The sequence below is a fragment of the Myxine glutinosa genome, chromosome 4 (genome assembly GCF_964187855.1).
Source record: "Myxine glutinosa chromosome 4, kmMyxGlut1.1, whole genome shotgun sequence".
NCBI classification, from domain to species: Eukaryota; Metazoa; Chordata; class Myxini; order Myxiniformes; family Myxinidae; genus Myxine; species Myxine glutinosa.
In genome coordinates this window covers 201,701,672-201,718,343 of record NC_136264.1, presented here as the reverse complement: position 1 = coordinate 201,718,343, position 16,672 = coordinate 201,701,672, and the positions used below count along the sequence as shown (strand labels likewise).

Here is a 16,672-nt window from a genome sequence, read left to right as displayed (position 1 = left end):
TGACCACAAAAATAGTTAATTTCCCTATTTAGTGACTCAATGTGCAAATGCTGTTAAATTTTCAAGTCAATCGGATGAAAATTTAGGATTTTAGAAATTTGGCCTATGTTGACGTTTTGGCCTATGTTGACCTCAAAAATACATGGTGGTTGAATTCAGTGACCAGATATGCAAGTCCTCTTCAAATTTCAAGTCAATTGTATGAAAATTCAGGATTTTTAGAAATTTGGCCTATGTTGACCTTTTGGCCTATGTTGACCTCAAAAATACTTGGTGGTTAATTCAGTGACCAGATATGCAAGTCCTCTTCAAATTTCAAGTCAATTGGATGAAAATTCAGGATTTTTAGAAATTTGGCCTATGTTGACCTTTTGGCCTATGTTGACCTCAAAAATACTTGGTGGTTGAATTCAGTGACCAGATATGCAAGTCCTCTTCAAATTTCAAGTCAATTGGATGAAAATTCAGGATTTCAGAAATTTGGCCTATGTTGACCTTTTGGCCTATGTTGACCTCAAAAATACTTGGTGGTTGAATTCAGTGACCAGATATGCAAGTCCTCTTCAAATTTCAAGTCAATTGGATGAAAATTGAGGATTTTAGAAATTTGGCAAATTTGGTGACCTTTGGCCTATGTTGACCTTTTGACCTTTTGGCCCCCAAAACAATAGGCTTTTTGCTTATGGCAAACTCGACAATTTGGTAAAGTTTCGTGATCGGTTTTGAATTGTGACCTGTAGGCCGGTGACAAACAAACAGACAAACAGACAGACAGACAGACAGAACCACAAACGCAACCGACCAATATACTTGAAAAATCTTCGATTTTGCAAGTAACAAATGAAATTGTTGATGGATCCCTGATCCATGTTTTATTGTTCCGATGTTCTCATTGACAGTTTTTGGAGTGTTATTCTACATCAAGAACAAACGTGCGAAGCACCACGTGCAGAAAGTGCTGATGCAGATGAAGGACATAGAGTCACAGATGCGGGATGAGATTCGGAAAGGTCTTGGTCTCGCTCCTTATTCTGTGCTTATTCCCCTTTTTACAGTATCTAAGGCTCGTAGTATAGCCACAAGCTCAATGACAACACATGACCACATCTTGGGGGTAACACTGTGGATGTGGTGAAGCAGAACTCCTGCACTAGATAGTACAAACAATGGATGTGTTTCCGACATTGTGGATATATGTAATAGATTTACATATTTTGTGCGTTTGGACCAAAAACGAGTGCAGCATCACAATGGATTGATGTCATTGAATTTCATTTTTTAAATACAGGTCTGCTGTTTGAATAATTACTGGGAGCACAGCTGTGCCACCAAAGCAGAGCCCCTGTAGCTTAGAGCAGGAATTTATAATACTAGGGCATTGCCCGTACTATATGTACTAGGGCATGCCCGTACTATATATAAGCTAGGACGTGCCCGTACGTGGGTGCCCGTTCCTTGCAAAAAAAAAAAAACTGCAAAAAAAAAAAAAACTGCAAAAAAAAAACAATGGTTTGGTCCATTCGCAACGACCACAGAACCCCCCCCCCTCTATTTACATGAATGGTTTGGTCCATTCGCAAAGCCAAAGCGAACGACCACAGAACCCCCCCCTCTATTTACATGAATGGTTTGGTCCATTCGCAAAGCCAAAGCGAACGACCACAGAACCCCCCCCCCCCCCTCTATTTACATGAATGGTTTGGTCCATTCGCAACGGCAAAGCGAACGGCGAACGGCTAAATCGCCATAGCTCGGTAAGTACTTGTCCGATTAATTTCAAACCTTGAAAAGGCACATCCTCGGGTCCCCAGCAATATACCTGGCAAGTTTCAAGTATATCGGACCGGTAGTTGTCGAGAAACAGCGGTCACAGACAAACGTACAGACGTACAGATGTACAAACGTACAGAGATTACTGGAATTATAGATAGACTAGGGCATGCCCGTACTATATCTATATCTAAAATTATATCCCCCCCCCCTCTATTTACATGAAATGGTTTGGTCCAAAGCGAACGGCTTGCGAGTGGTGACAATCCCCCCCCTCTATTCACATGCAATGGTTTGGTCCAAAGCGAACGGCTTCCGGAGTTTGGTAAAGAAATCGCCATCGCGTGCACAAACGCGCAGGAAAGCGAATGAATCGCAAATTCGTTTTTATTAGTTGTAAAACATAGTTTAACGCCAACATAGTTTGCAAACGTGAAATAAATGAATACGCTCTCAAATGTGCCATCCGAGGCAGAGTGTGCCCGCCACGTTCGGCACACGCGATCGTTCGCTGCTCTCTGATTGGTTGAATCGTTTTTTGGACATAGCTCGGTAAGTAATTGTCCGATTAATATGAAACCTTGAAAAGGCACATCCTCGGGTCCCCAGCAATATACCTGGCAAGTTAAAAGTATATCGGACCCGTGGTTGTCGAGAAACAGCGGTCACAGACAAACAAACGTACAGACAGAGATTACTGGAATTATAGATAGATATCTAAAATTATATCCCCCCCCTCTATTTACATGAAATGGTTTGGTCCAAAGCGAACGGCTTGCGAGTACGGTGACAATCCCCCCCCTCTATTTACATGCAATGGTTTGGTCCAAAGCGAACGGCTTCCGGAGTTTGGTAAAGAAATCGCCATCGCGTGCACAAACGCGCAGGAAAGCGAATGAATCGCAAATTCGGTTTTATTAGTTTTAAAACATAGTTTAACGCCAACATAGTTTGCAAACGTGAAATAAATGAATACGCTCTCAAATGTGCCATCCGAGGCAGAGTGTGTCCTCCACGTTCGGCACACGCGATCGTTCGCTGCTCTCTGATTGGTTGAATCGTTTTTTGGACATAGCTCGGTAAGTAATTGTCCGATTAATATGAAACCTTGAAAAGGCACATCCTCGGGTCCCCAGCAATATACCTGGCAAGTTAAAAGTATATCGGACCCGTGGTTGTCGAGAAACAGCGGTCACAGACAAACAGACGTACAGACGTACAGACGTACAAACGTACAAACGTACAAACAGAGATTACTGGAATTATAGATAGATGTTCATGGTGTCGGCGATAGGTTTTAGTGATATCTCCCAATATTCGAAGGATTATGTAGGATTGGTGCCATCATAGAAAAAGACATGCTAAATTGGGAAGAAATTTCTATGTCTTCGTACAACTAAATGGAAGATCCTGCCACGGGAAACATGCTACATCTGCGGAGACTTCACTGATTCACTGAAATTAAGTAAAACTTTTGTTGGTAGTTTGTGTTAATCTTGGGCATTTAGGATTGTCTCCAAAAGTTCGTTCGGAATTGTCAAAGATATAACAACAGTAATGAATACAACAACAGTAATTGACTTTTAAAGACCCAAAACACCCCAAAGACCCATAAAGACCATTAAAGACCCAAACGACCCAAAGGGCTCAGAGGACCCCAAAGACCCAAAATACTCCAAAGACCCTTAAATACCCTGATGACACAAAAGACCCTGAAGACCCCAAAGACCCAAAATATTCCAAAGATCCTTGAAGACCCAAAAGACCGAAAAGACAAAAAAACCCAAAAGACCCTTAAAGACCAATGGACCCCAAAGACCCAAAATACCCTAAAGACCCAAAATATCCCACAGATCCTTAAAGTCCCAAAAAACTCAAAAGAGTGAAAATACCCCAAATAATGAAAAGACCCCAAAATCCAAAAAAAACAACCAAAGACTGAAAAGACCCCAAAGACTGAAAAGACCCCGAAGACTGAAAAGATCCTGAAGACCCAAAAGACCATCAAGTCCATCAAGACCATCAAGTCCAAAAAGACTTAAAAGATCCTGAAGACACAAAAGACCCTTGAAGGAGAACCCAAACACTTTTTTTTTTCTTCTGAATAACCATTGGCAATCAATCATTAATCACTGTCAAGTTTGAAGGTAATTTTTTTTTTTGCCAATCACAAAGTTCCGAAAAAAACCCGAGACTGTCGATTTTCAAGATTGCTAGTGACGTCACATTGTGAACTCACAGTGACCCTGCCAGCGACGGTACATAGAGAAACGGCGCATTGCAACCTCAGATTCCGATACTGTTTCGGGATGATGATGATTGGGGGGGGGGGGGGGGGGGGAGTGTGGGGTGGTCGTGGGGTATTGTTGGGTAGGGTGACGGTTGACGGGGGATTGTGAGGGGTGGTGGAGTGGGGTGAGGGGTGTGGGGCGGTCATGGGTATTGCCAGCCAGGGTGATGGTTCACAGGGGATTGTGAGGGGTGGTGGAGTGGGGTAAGGTGTGTGGGGTGGTCATGGGTATTGTGAGGTAGGGTGGATTGTGGGGGGAAGTGGTTGATGGGAGATTGTGGGGGGAAGTGGAGTGTGGGGGAGGGGTGTGGGGTTGATGCTTGATGGGGGATTGTGAGGGGATGGTAAAGGGGAGGGGAAAGAGGGGGGGTGTGGTTTGGTTGTGGGTATTGTTAGCTCGAGGGCGTTTGATGTTTTTTTTCTGGAAAATTAGGATGCCTCAAAAACCAAGGACACATAGATTGAACAGAAATCAGCAAGAGCTGTATAACCAAAGGAAATCAGCAAGAGCTGTATAATCAAAGGAAATCAGCAAGAGCTGTATAAGCAAAGGAAATCAGCAAGAGCTGTATAAGCAAAGGAAATCAGCAAGAGCTGTATAACCAAAGGAAATCAGCAAGAGCTGCATAACCAAAGGAAATCAGCAAGAGCTTTATAACCAAAGGAAATCAGCAAGAGCTTTATAACCAAAGGAAATCAGCAAGAGCTGTATAACCAAAGGAAATCAGCAAGAGCTGTATAAGCAAAGGAAATCAGCAAGAGCTGTATAACCAAAGGAAATCAGCAAGAGCTGCATAACCAAAGGAAATCAGCAAGAGCTTTATAACCAAAGGAAATCAGCAAGAGCTGTATAACCAAAGGAAATCAGCAAGAGCTGTATAAGCAAAGGAAATCAGCAAGAGCTGTATAACCAAAGGAAATCAGCAAGAGCTGCATAACCAAAGGAAATCAGCAAGAGCTTTATAACCAAAGGAAATCAGCAAGAGCTTTATAACCAAAGGAAATCAGCAAGAGCTGAATAACCAAAGGAAATCAGCAAGAGCTGCATAACCAAAGGAAATCAGCAAGAGCTTTATAACCAAAGGAAATCAGCAAGAGCTGTATAACCAAAGAAATCAGCAAGAGCTGTATAACCAAAGGAAATCAGCAAGAGCTGCATAACCAAAGGAAATCAGCAAGAGCTGTATAAGCAAAGGAAATCAGCAAGAGCTGTATAACCAAAGGAAATCAGCAAGAGCTGTATAACCAAAGGAAATCAGCAAGAGCTGTATAAGCAAAGGAAATCAGCAAGAGCTGTATAACCAAAGGAAATCAGCAAGAGCGGTATAAGCAAAGGAAATCAGCAAGGGCTGTATAACCAAAGGAAATCAGCAAGAGCTGTATAACCAAAGGAAATCAGCAAGAGCTGCATAACCAAAGGAAATCAGCAAGAGCTGTATAACCAAAGGAAATCAGCAAGAGCTGTATAACCAAAGGAAATCAGCAAGAGCTGCATAACCAAAGGAAATCAGCAAGAGCTGTATAACCAAAGGAAATCAGCAAGAGCTGTATAAGCAAAGGAAATCAGCAATAGCTGTATAAGCAAAGGAAATCAGCAAGAGCTGCATAACCAAAGGAAATCAGCAAGAGCTGTATAAGCAAAGGAAATCAGCAAGAGCTGTATAACCAAAGGAAATCAGCAAGAGCTGTATAAGCAAAGGAAATCAGCAAGAGCTGTATAAGCAAAGGAAATCAACAAGAGCTGCATAACCAAAGGAAATCAGCAAGAGCTGTATAAGCAAAGGAAATCAGCAAGAGCTGTATAACCAAAGGAAATCAGCAAGAGCTGTATAACCAAAGGAAATCAGCAAGACCTGTATAAGCAAAGGAAATCAGCAAGAGCTGTATAAGCAAAGGAAATCAGCAAGAGCTGCATAACCAAAGGAAATCAGCAAGAGCTGTATAACCAAAGGAAATCAGCAAGAGCTGTATAACCAAAGGAAATCAGCAAGAGCTGCATAACCAAAGGAAATCAGCAAGAGCTGCATAACCAAAGGAAATCAGCAAGAGCTGTATAAGCAAAGGAAATCAGCAAGAGCTGTATAACCAAAGGAAATCAGCAAGAGCTGTATAACCAAAGGAAATCAGCAAGAGCTGTATAAGCAAAGGAAATCAGCAAGAGCTGTATAACCAAAGGAAATCAGCAAGAGCTGTATAACCAAAGGAAATCAGCAAGAGCTTTATAACCAAAGGAAATCAGCAAGAGCTGTATAACCAAAGGAAATCAGCAAGAGCTGTCTGTATAACCAAAGCAAATCAGCAAGAGCTGTATAACCAAAGGAAATAAGCAAGAGCTGTATAACCAAAGGAAATCAGCAAGAGCTGCATAACCAAAGGAAATCTGCAAGAGCTGCATAACCAAAGGAAATCAGCAAGAGCTGCATAACCAAAGGAAATCAGCAAGAGCTGTATAAGCAAAGGAAATCAGCAAGAGCTGTATAACCAAAGGAAATCAGCAAGAGCTGTATAACCAAAGGAAATAAGCAAGAGCTGCATAACCAAAGGAAATCAGCAAGAGCTGCATAACCAAAGGAAATCAGCAAGAGCTGTATAACCAAAGGAAATCAGCAAGAGCTGTATAACCAAAGGAAATAAGCAAGAGCTGCATAACCAAAGGAAATCAGCAAGAGCTGCATAACCAAAGGAAATCAGCAAGAGCTGCATAACCAAAGGAAATAAGCAAGAGCTGTATAACCAAAGGAAATCAGCAAGAGCTGTATAACCAAAGGAAATCAGCAAGAGCTGTATAACCAAAGGAAATCAGCAAGAGCTGTATAACCAAAGGAAATAAGCAAGAGCTGTATAACCAAAGGAAATCAGCAAGAGCTGTATAACCAAAGGAAATCAGCAAGAGCTGCATAACCAAAGGAAATCAGCAAGAGCTGCATAACCAAAGGAAATCAGCAAGAGCTGTATAACCAAAGGAAATCAGCAAGAGCTGTATAACCAAAGGAAATCAGCAAGAGCTGTATAACCAAAGGAAATAAGCAAGAGCTGCATAACCAAAGGAAATCAGCAAGAGCTGTATAAGCAAAGGAAATCAGCAAGAGCTGTATAACCAAAGGAAATCAGCAAGAGCTGTATAACCAAAGGAAATAAGCAAGAGCTGCATAACCAAAGGAAATAAGCAAGCGCTGCATAACCAAAGGAAATCAGCAAGAGCTGTATAAGCAAAGGAAATCAGCAAGAGCTGTATAACCAAAGGAAATCAGCAAGAGCTGTATAACCAAATGAAATAAGCAAGAGCTGCATAACCAAAGGAAATCAGCAAGAGCTGCATAACCAAAGGAAATCAGCAAGAGCTGTATAACCAAAGGAAATCAGCAAGAGCTGTATAACCAAAGGAAATCAGCAAGAGCTGCATAACCAAAGGAAATCAGCAAGAGCTGTATAACCAAAGGAAATCAGCAAGAGCTGCATAACCAAAGGAAATAAGCAAGAGCTGCATAACCAAAGGAAATCAGCAAGAGCTGTATAAGCAAAGGAAATCAGCAAGAGCTGTATAACCAAAGGAAATCAGCAAGAGCTGTATAACCAAAGGAAATAAGCAAGAGCTGCATAACCAAAGGAAATCAGCCAGAGCTGTATAACCAAAGGAAATAAGCAAGAGCTGCATAACCAAAGGAAATCAGCAAGAGCTGCATAACCAAAGGAAATCAGCAAGAGCTGTATAACCAAAGGAAATCAGCAAGAGCTGTATAACCAAAGGAAATCAGCAAGAGCTGTATAACCAAAGGAAATCAGCAAGAGCTGTATAACCAAAGGAAATAAGCAAGAGCTGTATAACCAAAGGAAATCAGCAAGAGCTGCATAACCAAAGGAAACTAGAATCCGGGCACTCGGTAGAGCGCATACCTTCGCCGCAGCTACTGTCTGTACTTGGCATGGGAGTGTATGCGATGTGAAACTTTATGTGAAATGCGATCGATTTTTAAAAATCAGAATTTGAGCAAATCTGTTTCATTCGTCTGTTAATATGCCTCCCCGATTGACAAATCTGCAATTTGAATTTCATTTGAGGTTGAAATGATTGCGGGAGATCGCGTTATAGTGATGACGTCTTGGATGGACATCCTCTTCTTCAGTCGCTCATAACTTTGAGTGAAATACGATCGAGTTAAAAATAGTCAGAATTTGAGCAAATCTGTTTCATTCGTTTGTTAATATGCCTCATCTCTTGACAAATCTGCAATTATAATTTTTTTTGAGGTTGAAATGATCGCGGGAGATCGCGTTATAGTGATGACGTCCTGGATGGACATCTTCTTCTTCAGTCGCTCATAACTTTGAGTGAAATACGATCGAGTTAAAAATAGTCAGAATTTGAGCAAATCTGTTTCCCAAAATCTAATCAAATGTGTCCCGTATAATAACCAATCATCCCACCAAATTTCATGCAATTCGGTTGAATACTTTTTGAGTTATGCGATTAACATACACACACACAGACATACAAATAAATACACAGCGATCAAAACATAACCTTCCGCTTTTGCGAAGGAAATCAGCAAGAGCTGCATAACCAAAGGAAATCAGCAAGAGCTGTATAACCAAAGGAAATCAGCAAGAGCTGTATAACGAAAGGAAATCAGCAAGAGCTGTATAAGCAAAGGAAATCAGCAAGAGCTGTATAACCAAAGGAAATCAGCAAGAGCTGTATAACCAAAGGAAATCAGCAAGAGCTGTATAACCAAAGGAAATCAGCAAGAGCTGTATAACCAAAGGAAATCAGCAAGAGCTGTATAACCAAAGGAAATCAGCAAGAGCTGCATAACCAAAGGAAATCAGCAAGAGCTGTATAACCAAAGGAAATCAGCAAGAGCTGCATAACCAAAGGAAATCAGCAAGAGCTGCATAACCAAAGGAAATCAGCAAGAGCTGTATAACCAAAGGAAATCAGCAAGAGCTGTATAACCAAAGGAAATCAGCAAGAGCTGTATAACCAAAGGAAATCAGCAAGAGCTGTATAACCAAAGGAAATCAGCAAGAGCTGTATAACCAAAGGAAATCAGCAAGAGCTGTATAACCAAAGGAAATCAGCAAGAGCTGTATAACCAAAGGAAATCAGCAAGAGCTGCATAACCAAAGGAAATCAGCAAGAGCTGCATAACCAAAGGAAATCAGCAAGAGCTGTATAACCAAAGGAAATCAGCAAGAGCTGTATAACCAAAGGAAATCAGCAAGAGCTGTATAACCAAAGGAAATCAGCAAGAGCTGTATAACCAAAGGAAATCAGCAAGAGCTGCATAACCAAAGGAAATCAGCAAGAGCTGTATAACCAAAGGAAATCAGCAAGAGCTGTATAACCAAAGGAAATCAGCAAGAGCTGTATAACCAAAGGAAATCAGCAAGAGCTGTATAACCAAAGGAAATCAGCAAGAGCTGCATAACCAAAGGAAATCAGCAAGAGCTGTATAACCAAAGGAAATCAGCAAGAGCTGTATAAGCAAAGGAAATCAGCAAGAGCTGTACAACCAAAGGAAATCAGCAAGAGCTGCATAACCAAAGGAAATCAGCAAGAGCTGTATAACCAAAGGAAATCAGCAAGAGCTGTATAACCAAAGGAAATCAGCAAGAGCTGTATAACCAAAGGAAATAAGCAAGAGCTGCATAACCAAAGGAAATCAGCAAGAGCTGTATAAGCAAAGGAAATCAGCAAGAGCTGCATAACCAAAGGAAATCAGCAAGAGCTGCATAACCAAAGGAAATCAGCAAGAGCTGTATAACCAAAGGAAATCAGCAAGAGCTGTATAACCAAAGGAAATCAGCAAGAGCTGCATAACCAAAGGAAATCAGCAAGAGCTGCATAACCAAAGGAAATCAGCAAGAGCTGTATAACCAAAGGAAATCAGCAAGAGCTGCATAACCAAAGGAAATCAGCAAGAGCTGTATAACCAAAGGAAATCAGCAAGAGCTGCATAACCAAAGGAAATCAGCAAGAGCTGTATAACCAAAGGAAATCAGCAAGAAATCCAAGTCAAATCAGTTGTGTGAGCAGAAAATATCCGATGGCAGAAAAATGTGTTTCTTGCTTGGAACAAGTTCGCCCGTCGGACGGGTACTCTGATAGTGTAGATAATTATAATTAATTTGCAGTTATATCGGCATTATTACTGCCTCCTGTTGTTATGGTTATGATTGTGTTGTCATTGTTATTGTTTGTGTGCTGAATGTTTGATATTCACGAGTCTGTTCCACACCGGTGTCCCCAGGCGTTGCAGAACTCCAGACGGACATGACGGACCTTACGTCGGAGCTCAAGGGCACGCAAGGCATCCGGTTTTTGAGCTACGAGCAGTTTACCTTTCGAACTCTCTTTCCTGAGGTATTGCTCTGCTCATACCACCTGAAGAAGTCTTTCGTTTGTATATTTGAGAATAATTTAGATTGTGGCACCTTTAGACTGATCCATACTGAGAGAGGTTGACGTGTAGGATATTATACCTAATATTATACCTGATATTACACCTGATATTACACCAGATATTATACCTGATATTATACCTGATATTATACCTTATATTATACCTGATATTACACCGGATATTATACCGGATATTATACCAGATATTATACCTGATATTATACCTGATATTATACCTGATATTATACCGGATATTATACCTGATATTATACCTGATATTATAGCGGATAATATTATACCGGATATTATACCTGATATTATACCGGATATTATACTGGATATTATACCTGATATTATACCTGATATTATACCGGATATTATACCTGATATTATACCAGATATTATACCGGATATTATACCAGATATTATACCGATATTATACCGGATATTATACCAGATATTATACCGGGTATTATACCTGATATTATACCGGATATTATACCGGATATTATACCAGATAGTATACCTGATATTATACTGGATATTATACCAGATATTATACCAGGTATTATACCTGATATTATACCTGATATTATACCGGATATTATACCGGATATTATACCAGTTATTATACCTGATATTATACCTGATATTATACCAGATATTATACCGGATATTATACCTGATATTATACCTGATATTATACCAGATATTATACCTGATATTATATCTGATATTATACCGGATATTATACCAGATATTATACCGGATATTATACCTGATTGATATTAAACCAGTTATTATACCTGATATTATACGAGATATTATACCGGATATTATACCGGATATTATACCAGATTGATATTAAACCAGTTATTATACCTGATATTATACGAGATATTATACCGGATATTATACCGGATATTATACCAGATATTATACCTGATATTATACCGGATATTATACCAGTTATTATACCTGATATTATACCGGATATTATACCTGATATTATACCAGTTATTATACCTGATATTATACCGGATATTATACCTGATATTATACCAGATATTATCCGGGATATTATACCAGATATTATACTTGATATTATGATATTATACCGGATATTATATCGGATATTATTCCGGATATTATACCTGATTATTATACCGGATATTATACCTGATATTATACCTGCTATTATACCGGATATTATTATACCGGATATTATACCTGATGGTGCTTTTCCTGTGGTGCAGAAGGTGGAACAGTTGCAGACTCTGTCCCCTCATCATAAGAGAAGAAGGACCCATACAAAGAACACCACCATCGATGATCCGTTACTCAATAAGAATTGGCAGGTAGGCCACCTGTTCTACAAATGAGAACAAACACAAGTGTATTTTAAGTCACATTGGAATGGCCTGTTGGGCACAGCTTGAACACCTTTCTTTCCATGAGTCTGAGTTGGTCTTGGTGCATCCGTTTTTATTTGGGGATTGTAAACTCGTTCATTCACATATCCGGGCGGCTCTACGTTAAGGAAAAGTCAAGTGAGAATAATACAGTGTATAATTTACCATGTTTCAAACTATAACTGCAAATAAAACTTATGAATGACGGATTAGTAAACTCTGGGCTTTGCATTTGATTTGATATGGGTGTTGTTCTGTAGCCCAGGTTTCCTGATGCCTGTGGCCCAGGTATTGAAGATGGCCTGGCCCAATTTATGAATCTCCTGAACAACAAGCACTTCCTGGTTACCTTCATCCATACGCTGGAGCAGCAAAAGGACTTCAGTGTCAAGGACAGGTGTGTGTTTGGTGTCGTTAATGGAGTGAGTGAAAAGGGGACAGCATCGAGCGTTCTGTCATCCAGTTTCTAGCCACACGAAATAAGGGTCCATTGTATCTGTGTTGAAGATCCGAAAACAGTTAAACGGAACTTCCTGATTTGGCCATCGTTATTCAATCATTATTTTGTGCTTTAATTTTGAATCTCAAAACAAAGAAACATCATGAATTATCTTCTTCAACATGCATGTTGTCTGTCCTCCTGGACAGCAACGAGCAAAAGGACAAGAGGACAGCTCAGATAGGAGCACGTCTGGTGTTGTCTGGTGTTGTCTGTTGTTGTCTGTTGTTATCTGTTGTTGTCTGTTGTTGAGTTTGATCTCATGCAATGTCATTCTGATTTGGTGCCTACAGGCCTTGCTGCATCAAGGAGGCCACCGTCCTTTAGTGGGGACGTTACGCCAGCTATTCCATCCACAATGGATGCACTTGGAGATTTATGGCATTATTTTCCACTTAACAAAAGTTTAACTTCTGGCATTTGTTACCCTTTTCAACTTGAAACTATTCTTTGCACAGTTTTACAGACATACAACCAAATGGCATGTTCCTGTGGGTCTCCACAGATGTTACTTGGCATCATGGTTGACGGCTAACATGCAAGGCAAGCTGGAATATTTAACCAGCATTCTCAAGGACCTCCTGGTGGACCTTGTGGAAAGCTCAACCAACAAGCATCCTAAACTGATGCTGCGGAGAACAGAGTCAGTTGTGGAGAAGATGCTCACCAACTGGATGTCCCTCTGTATGTACGCTTTTTTGCGGGTGAGTAACGGGACCTTCTGCGAGCACCTTTGTGTCTTTCTTGATTCAATTTTGGCACTCCAGGGTACCGCCGAATGATCAGCCATTGTTGCAATGAAAGCTTCATACTGTGGAGTTGTTGTTGTTGTTGAATGTGCAGGATTCTGTGGGGGAGACGTTCTTCCTGTTGCTGAGAGCCATAAAGCAGGAGATCAGCAAAGGGCCGGTTGATGCCGTGACGGGGAAAGCGAAGTACACATTGAGTGAGGACTGGCTTCTCCGTGAGAACGTGGAGGCAATGGCCATGGTAAGCACAGCTGCAGGTAGTTACACGTCATTCGCAGAGGTTACATGTGGGAAAGCTCATGTATAAAATTGAGGAAAACCAATTAAGAAGGTTAACTACTGACTATGGAAGTTTTTACCTGTCAACAAAGGTGGACGGAGGTTATGTTTTCACCCCTGCCTGTCTGGCCTTCTGTCTGTGTCTGTCTGTCATTTGTTACTTGGCAAAAAAAATTTTTTTGGACAAGTACACTACCGGTCAAAAGTTTTAAAACACCTCAATTTTTCCAGTTTTTATTGAAATTTACACAGTTTAATGTCCAGTGAATAATCTGAAATGGTACAAAGGTAAGCAGTAAACTGCATGAGGTAAACCAAAAAAAAGTTTAGGTTTGCAAAAACGGGAAAATAATGTAAATTGCACAGTTATATAGTAAAAAAAAAAGGCCTTCTTCGGGGAACAAGTAATGGGTTAACAACTTACAGCTGTTCTGCAGCAATGTAAGTAAATTAAGCCTTGAAAGTTGATGCAAACAATTCCTACAGGTGTCCCAACCTCTGCTGATTACTTGATTACAAACCCCCTGTCTGTATAAAAGCAGTATTGGAACAGACTGTTATTGCACCCTCTGAAGCATTATTTGGACAATATTGCACTGCAGGAAGTGGTATATTGGAAACTGGAGGAAACTCTGACAGGAAGAGGTCTGGCAGACCCAAACCCACAACAGAATCAGAAGACAAGTTTCTGAGAGTGAACAGCTTGCGTGATAGGCGGCTCACAGGACAACAGCTTAACACTGGTCGAAGTAAGCAAGTATCAGTTTCAACTGTGAAGAGAAGACTTCGGGCTGCAGGTTTGACAGGTCGAGTGGCAGTAAGAAAGCCATTGCTAAGATGGCAAAATAAGAAAAAGAGGCTTGCCTGGGCCATGAAGCACTGCCAGTGGACTACTGAAGACTGGAGGAGGGTCTTATGGACCGATGAATCAAAATTTGAAGCTTTGGTTCATCACGCAGGGTTTTTGTATGCCGTTGAGTAGGTGAAAGGATGGTTCCTCAGTGTGTGACACCAACTGTCAAACATGGAGGAGGAAGCGTGATGGTCTGGGGCTCTTTTGCTGGATCCAGAGTCGGCGACTTGCACAGAGTGACTGGCACCCTGAACCAAAAGGGCTACCACAGCATTTTGCAGCGCCATGCAATACCCTCTGGTATACACCTAGTTGGTCAGGGGTTCACCCTATAGCAAGATAATGACCCTAAACACACCTCCAGGCTATGTCAAAACTACCTTCGAGGAAAAGAACAAGACGGAAGGCTTCAAATCATGGAATGGCCAGTCTCCAGACTCCAGACTTAAACCCCATCGAGCTGGTTTGGGATGAACTGGACAGAAGGGTGAAAGCAAAGCAACCTACAAGTTCAACACATTTGTGGGAACTTCTGCAACAGTGTTGGGAAGAACTTCCCGAACAATATTTGATTTCCATTGTAGAAAGAATGCCACGAGTGTTCGGCGGTTATATCTGCAAAAGGAGGGTACTTTGCTGAGTCAAAATTTTAAATTAAATTTTGTTAAACAAAATGATTCTATGATTTCTTTTTTTATCTCCAATTGTTTATTTGTTCTATGCTTCATTTCAGAGTACATCGAGACATTAAACTGCGTAAATTTCAATAAAAACTGGAAAAATTGAGGTGTTCTAAAACTTTTGACCGGTAGTGTATGTTGATCACTCCGGTTTGTGTTTGTTTGTTTGTCCACTCACTTATACTTGCCTACAGGTCACAATTTAAAACCGATCTTCACGAAACTTCACCAAATGGTAGGGTTTGTGGTGCGAAAAAATCCTATATATTTTTGAGGTCAAAAGGTCAAAAGGTCAACAAAGGCCAAAGGTCAATTTCTAAAATCCTCAATTTTCATCTGATTTACTTGAAATTTGAATGGTAATTTCATATCGGCAAACTGAATTGAACCACCAACTATTTTTGAGATCAGCATAGGCCAAAAGGTCAACATAGGCCAAAGGTAAACAACAATTTCAAATTTCTAAAATCCTTAATTTTCATCCGATTGACTTGAAATCTGAATAGGATTTGCATATCAGCTTATTGAAACCAACCATGAACTATTTTTGAGGTCAACATAGACCAAACGGTCAACATAGGCCAAAAGGTCAACATAGGCAAGATTTCTAAAATCCTCAATTTTCATCCGATTTACTTTAAATTTGAATGTGATTTTCATATCCGTTAACTGAATTTAATCACCAACTATTCTTCAGATCAAAATAGGCCAAAAGGTCAATATAGGCCTGAGGTCAACCACTTTTCCCGAATTTCTAAAATCCTCAATTTTCATCCGATTGACTTGAAATCTGAATAGGATTTGCATATCAGCTAACTGAAACCAACCACCAACTATTTTTGAGGTCAACATAGGCCAAAAGGTCAACATAGGCCGAATTTCTAAAATTGACAATTTTCATCCGATTAACTTAATTTGAAGAAGATTTGCATATCAGGTCACATAATTCAACCACCAATAATTTGTGAGGTCAAAAGGAGGCTCTACTGAGTGGCATTCTACTTTGTTCGCTTTTGCCAAGTGTCGCTCTATGAATGATTTTTCATCTGTCTGTCTGTCTATCTGCAAGCACGATATCTCAAAAAATTAACGACGGATTTGGATGAAACTTGGTGGACAGGATTGTTGTATGACAAGGACGAACTTATTCGATATTGGTGAAGATTCCGATACAGATACAAGGTCTTTTTAATTTTAAAGTGATTCTTCACTATTGAGAGACGGGGCCAAAACGATGTAAACAACTTTTTGAAATATTGTGCTACATGAGTTATGACAAAACTTGCTGTATGAATTGGTTTGGTGACGAGAACAAGCCGATTAGATTTTGGTTCAGGTACGAATCCAGATCCGACCCATCAGTGGATACAAAATGTAAACTGTTCAGCTTGGCGAAGGTATATACTCTCTACCAAGTAGAGTTCTAATACCTTATCACGGTATCGACAATCAAAGCAGAAACATATGTATAATATATGAAATATTTCTTATTTTTATTGTGGAATAATTAATGAATGAGCTGCCATGTTGCTAATCACATCAATGTGAATAATCTAAAGACAAAAAGAACGATGGGATGTGGATGAAAGCTTCACACAATTGGTGTGTAGTCACCAACTCAGACAAAGCTCAATGAGTACTGGTCTAACTTTTTCACACCGACAAACTGATAAAATGGCGACAAAATGTGGTCGTTGTTTGTTTTGTACAACTCCAGTATCTTGCAATTGAGCAGAA

At 40.2% G+C, this 16,672-nt stretch overlaps 1 protein-coding gene across 3 annotated transcripts in view; it reads left to right on the top strand.

Annotated features, from left to right (window-relative positions):
* PLXND1 (plexin D1) overlaps nt 1-16,672 on the top strand; it is a 538,253-nt gene that overhangs the window by 503,781 nt on the left and 17,800 nt on the right. For all 3 annotated transcript variants that reach the window (XM_068114237.2, XM_078776913.1, XM_068114236.2), the window contains 6 exons: nt 900-1,010; nt 10,312-10,424; nt 11,720-11,821; nt 12,136-12,272; nt 12,880-13,078; nt 13,218-13,364. In XM_068114237.2, the coding sequence (XP_067970338.2) occupies nt 900-1,010; nt 10,312-10,424; nt 11,720-11,821; nt 12,136-12,272; nt 12,880-13,078; nt 13,218-13,364 (809 nt within the window). The remainder of the gene's footprint in view (nt 1-899; nt 1,011-10,311; nt 10,425-11,719; nt 11,822-12,135; nt 12,273-12,879; nt 13,079-13,217; nt 13,365-16,672) is intronic.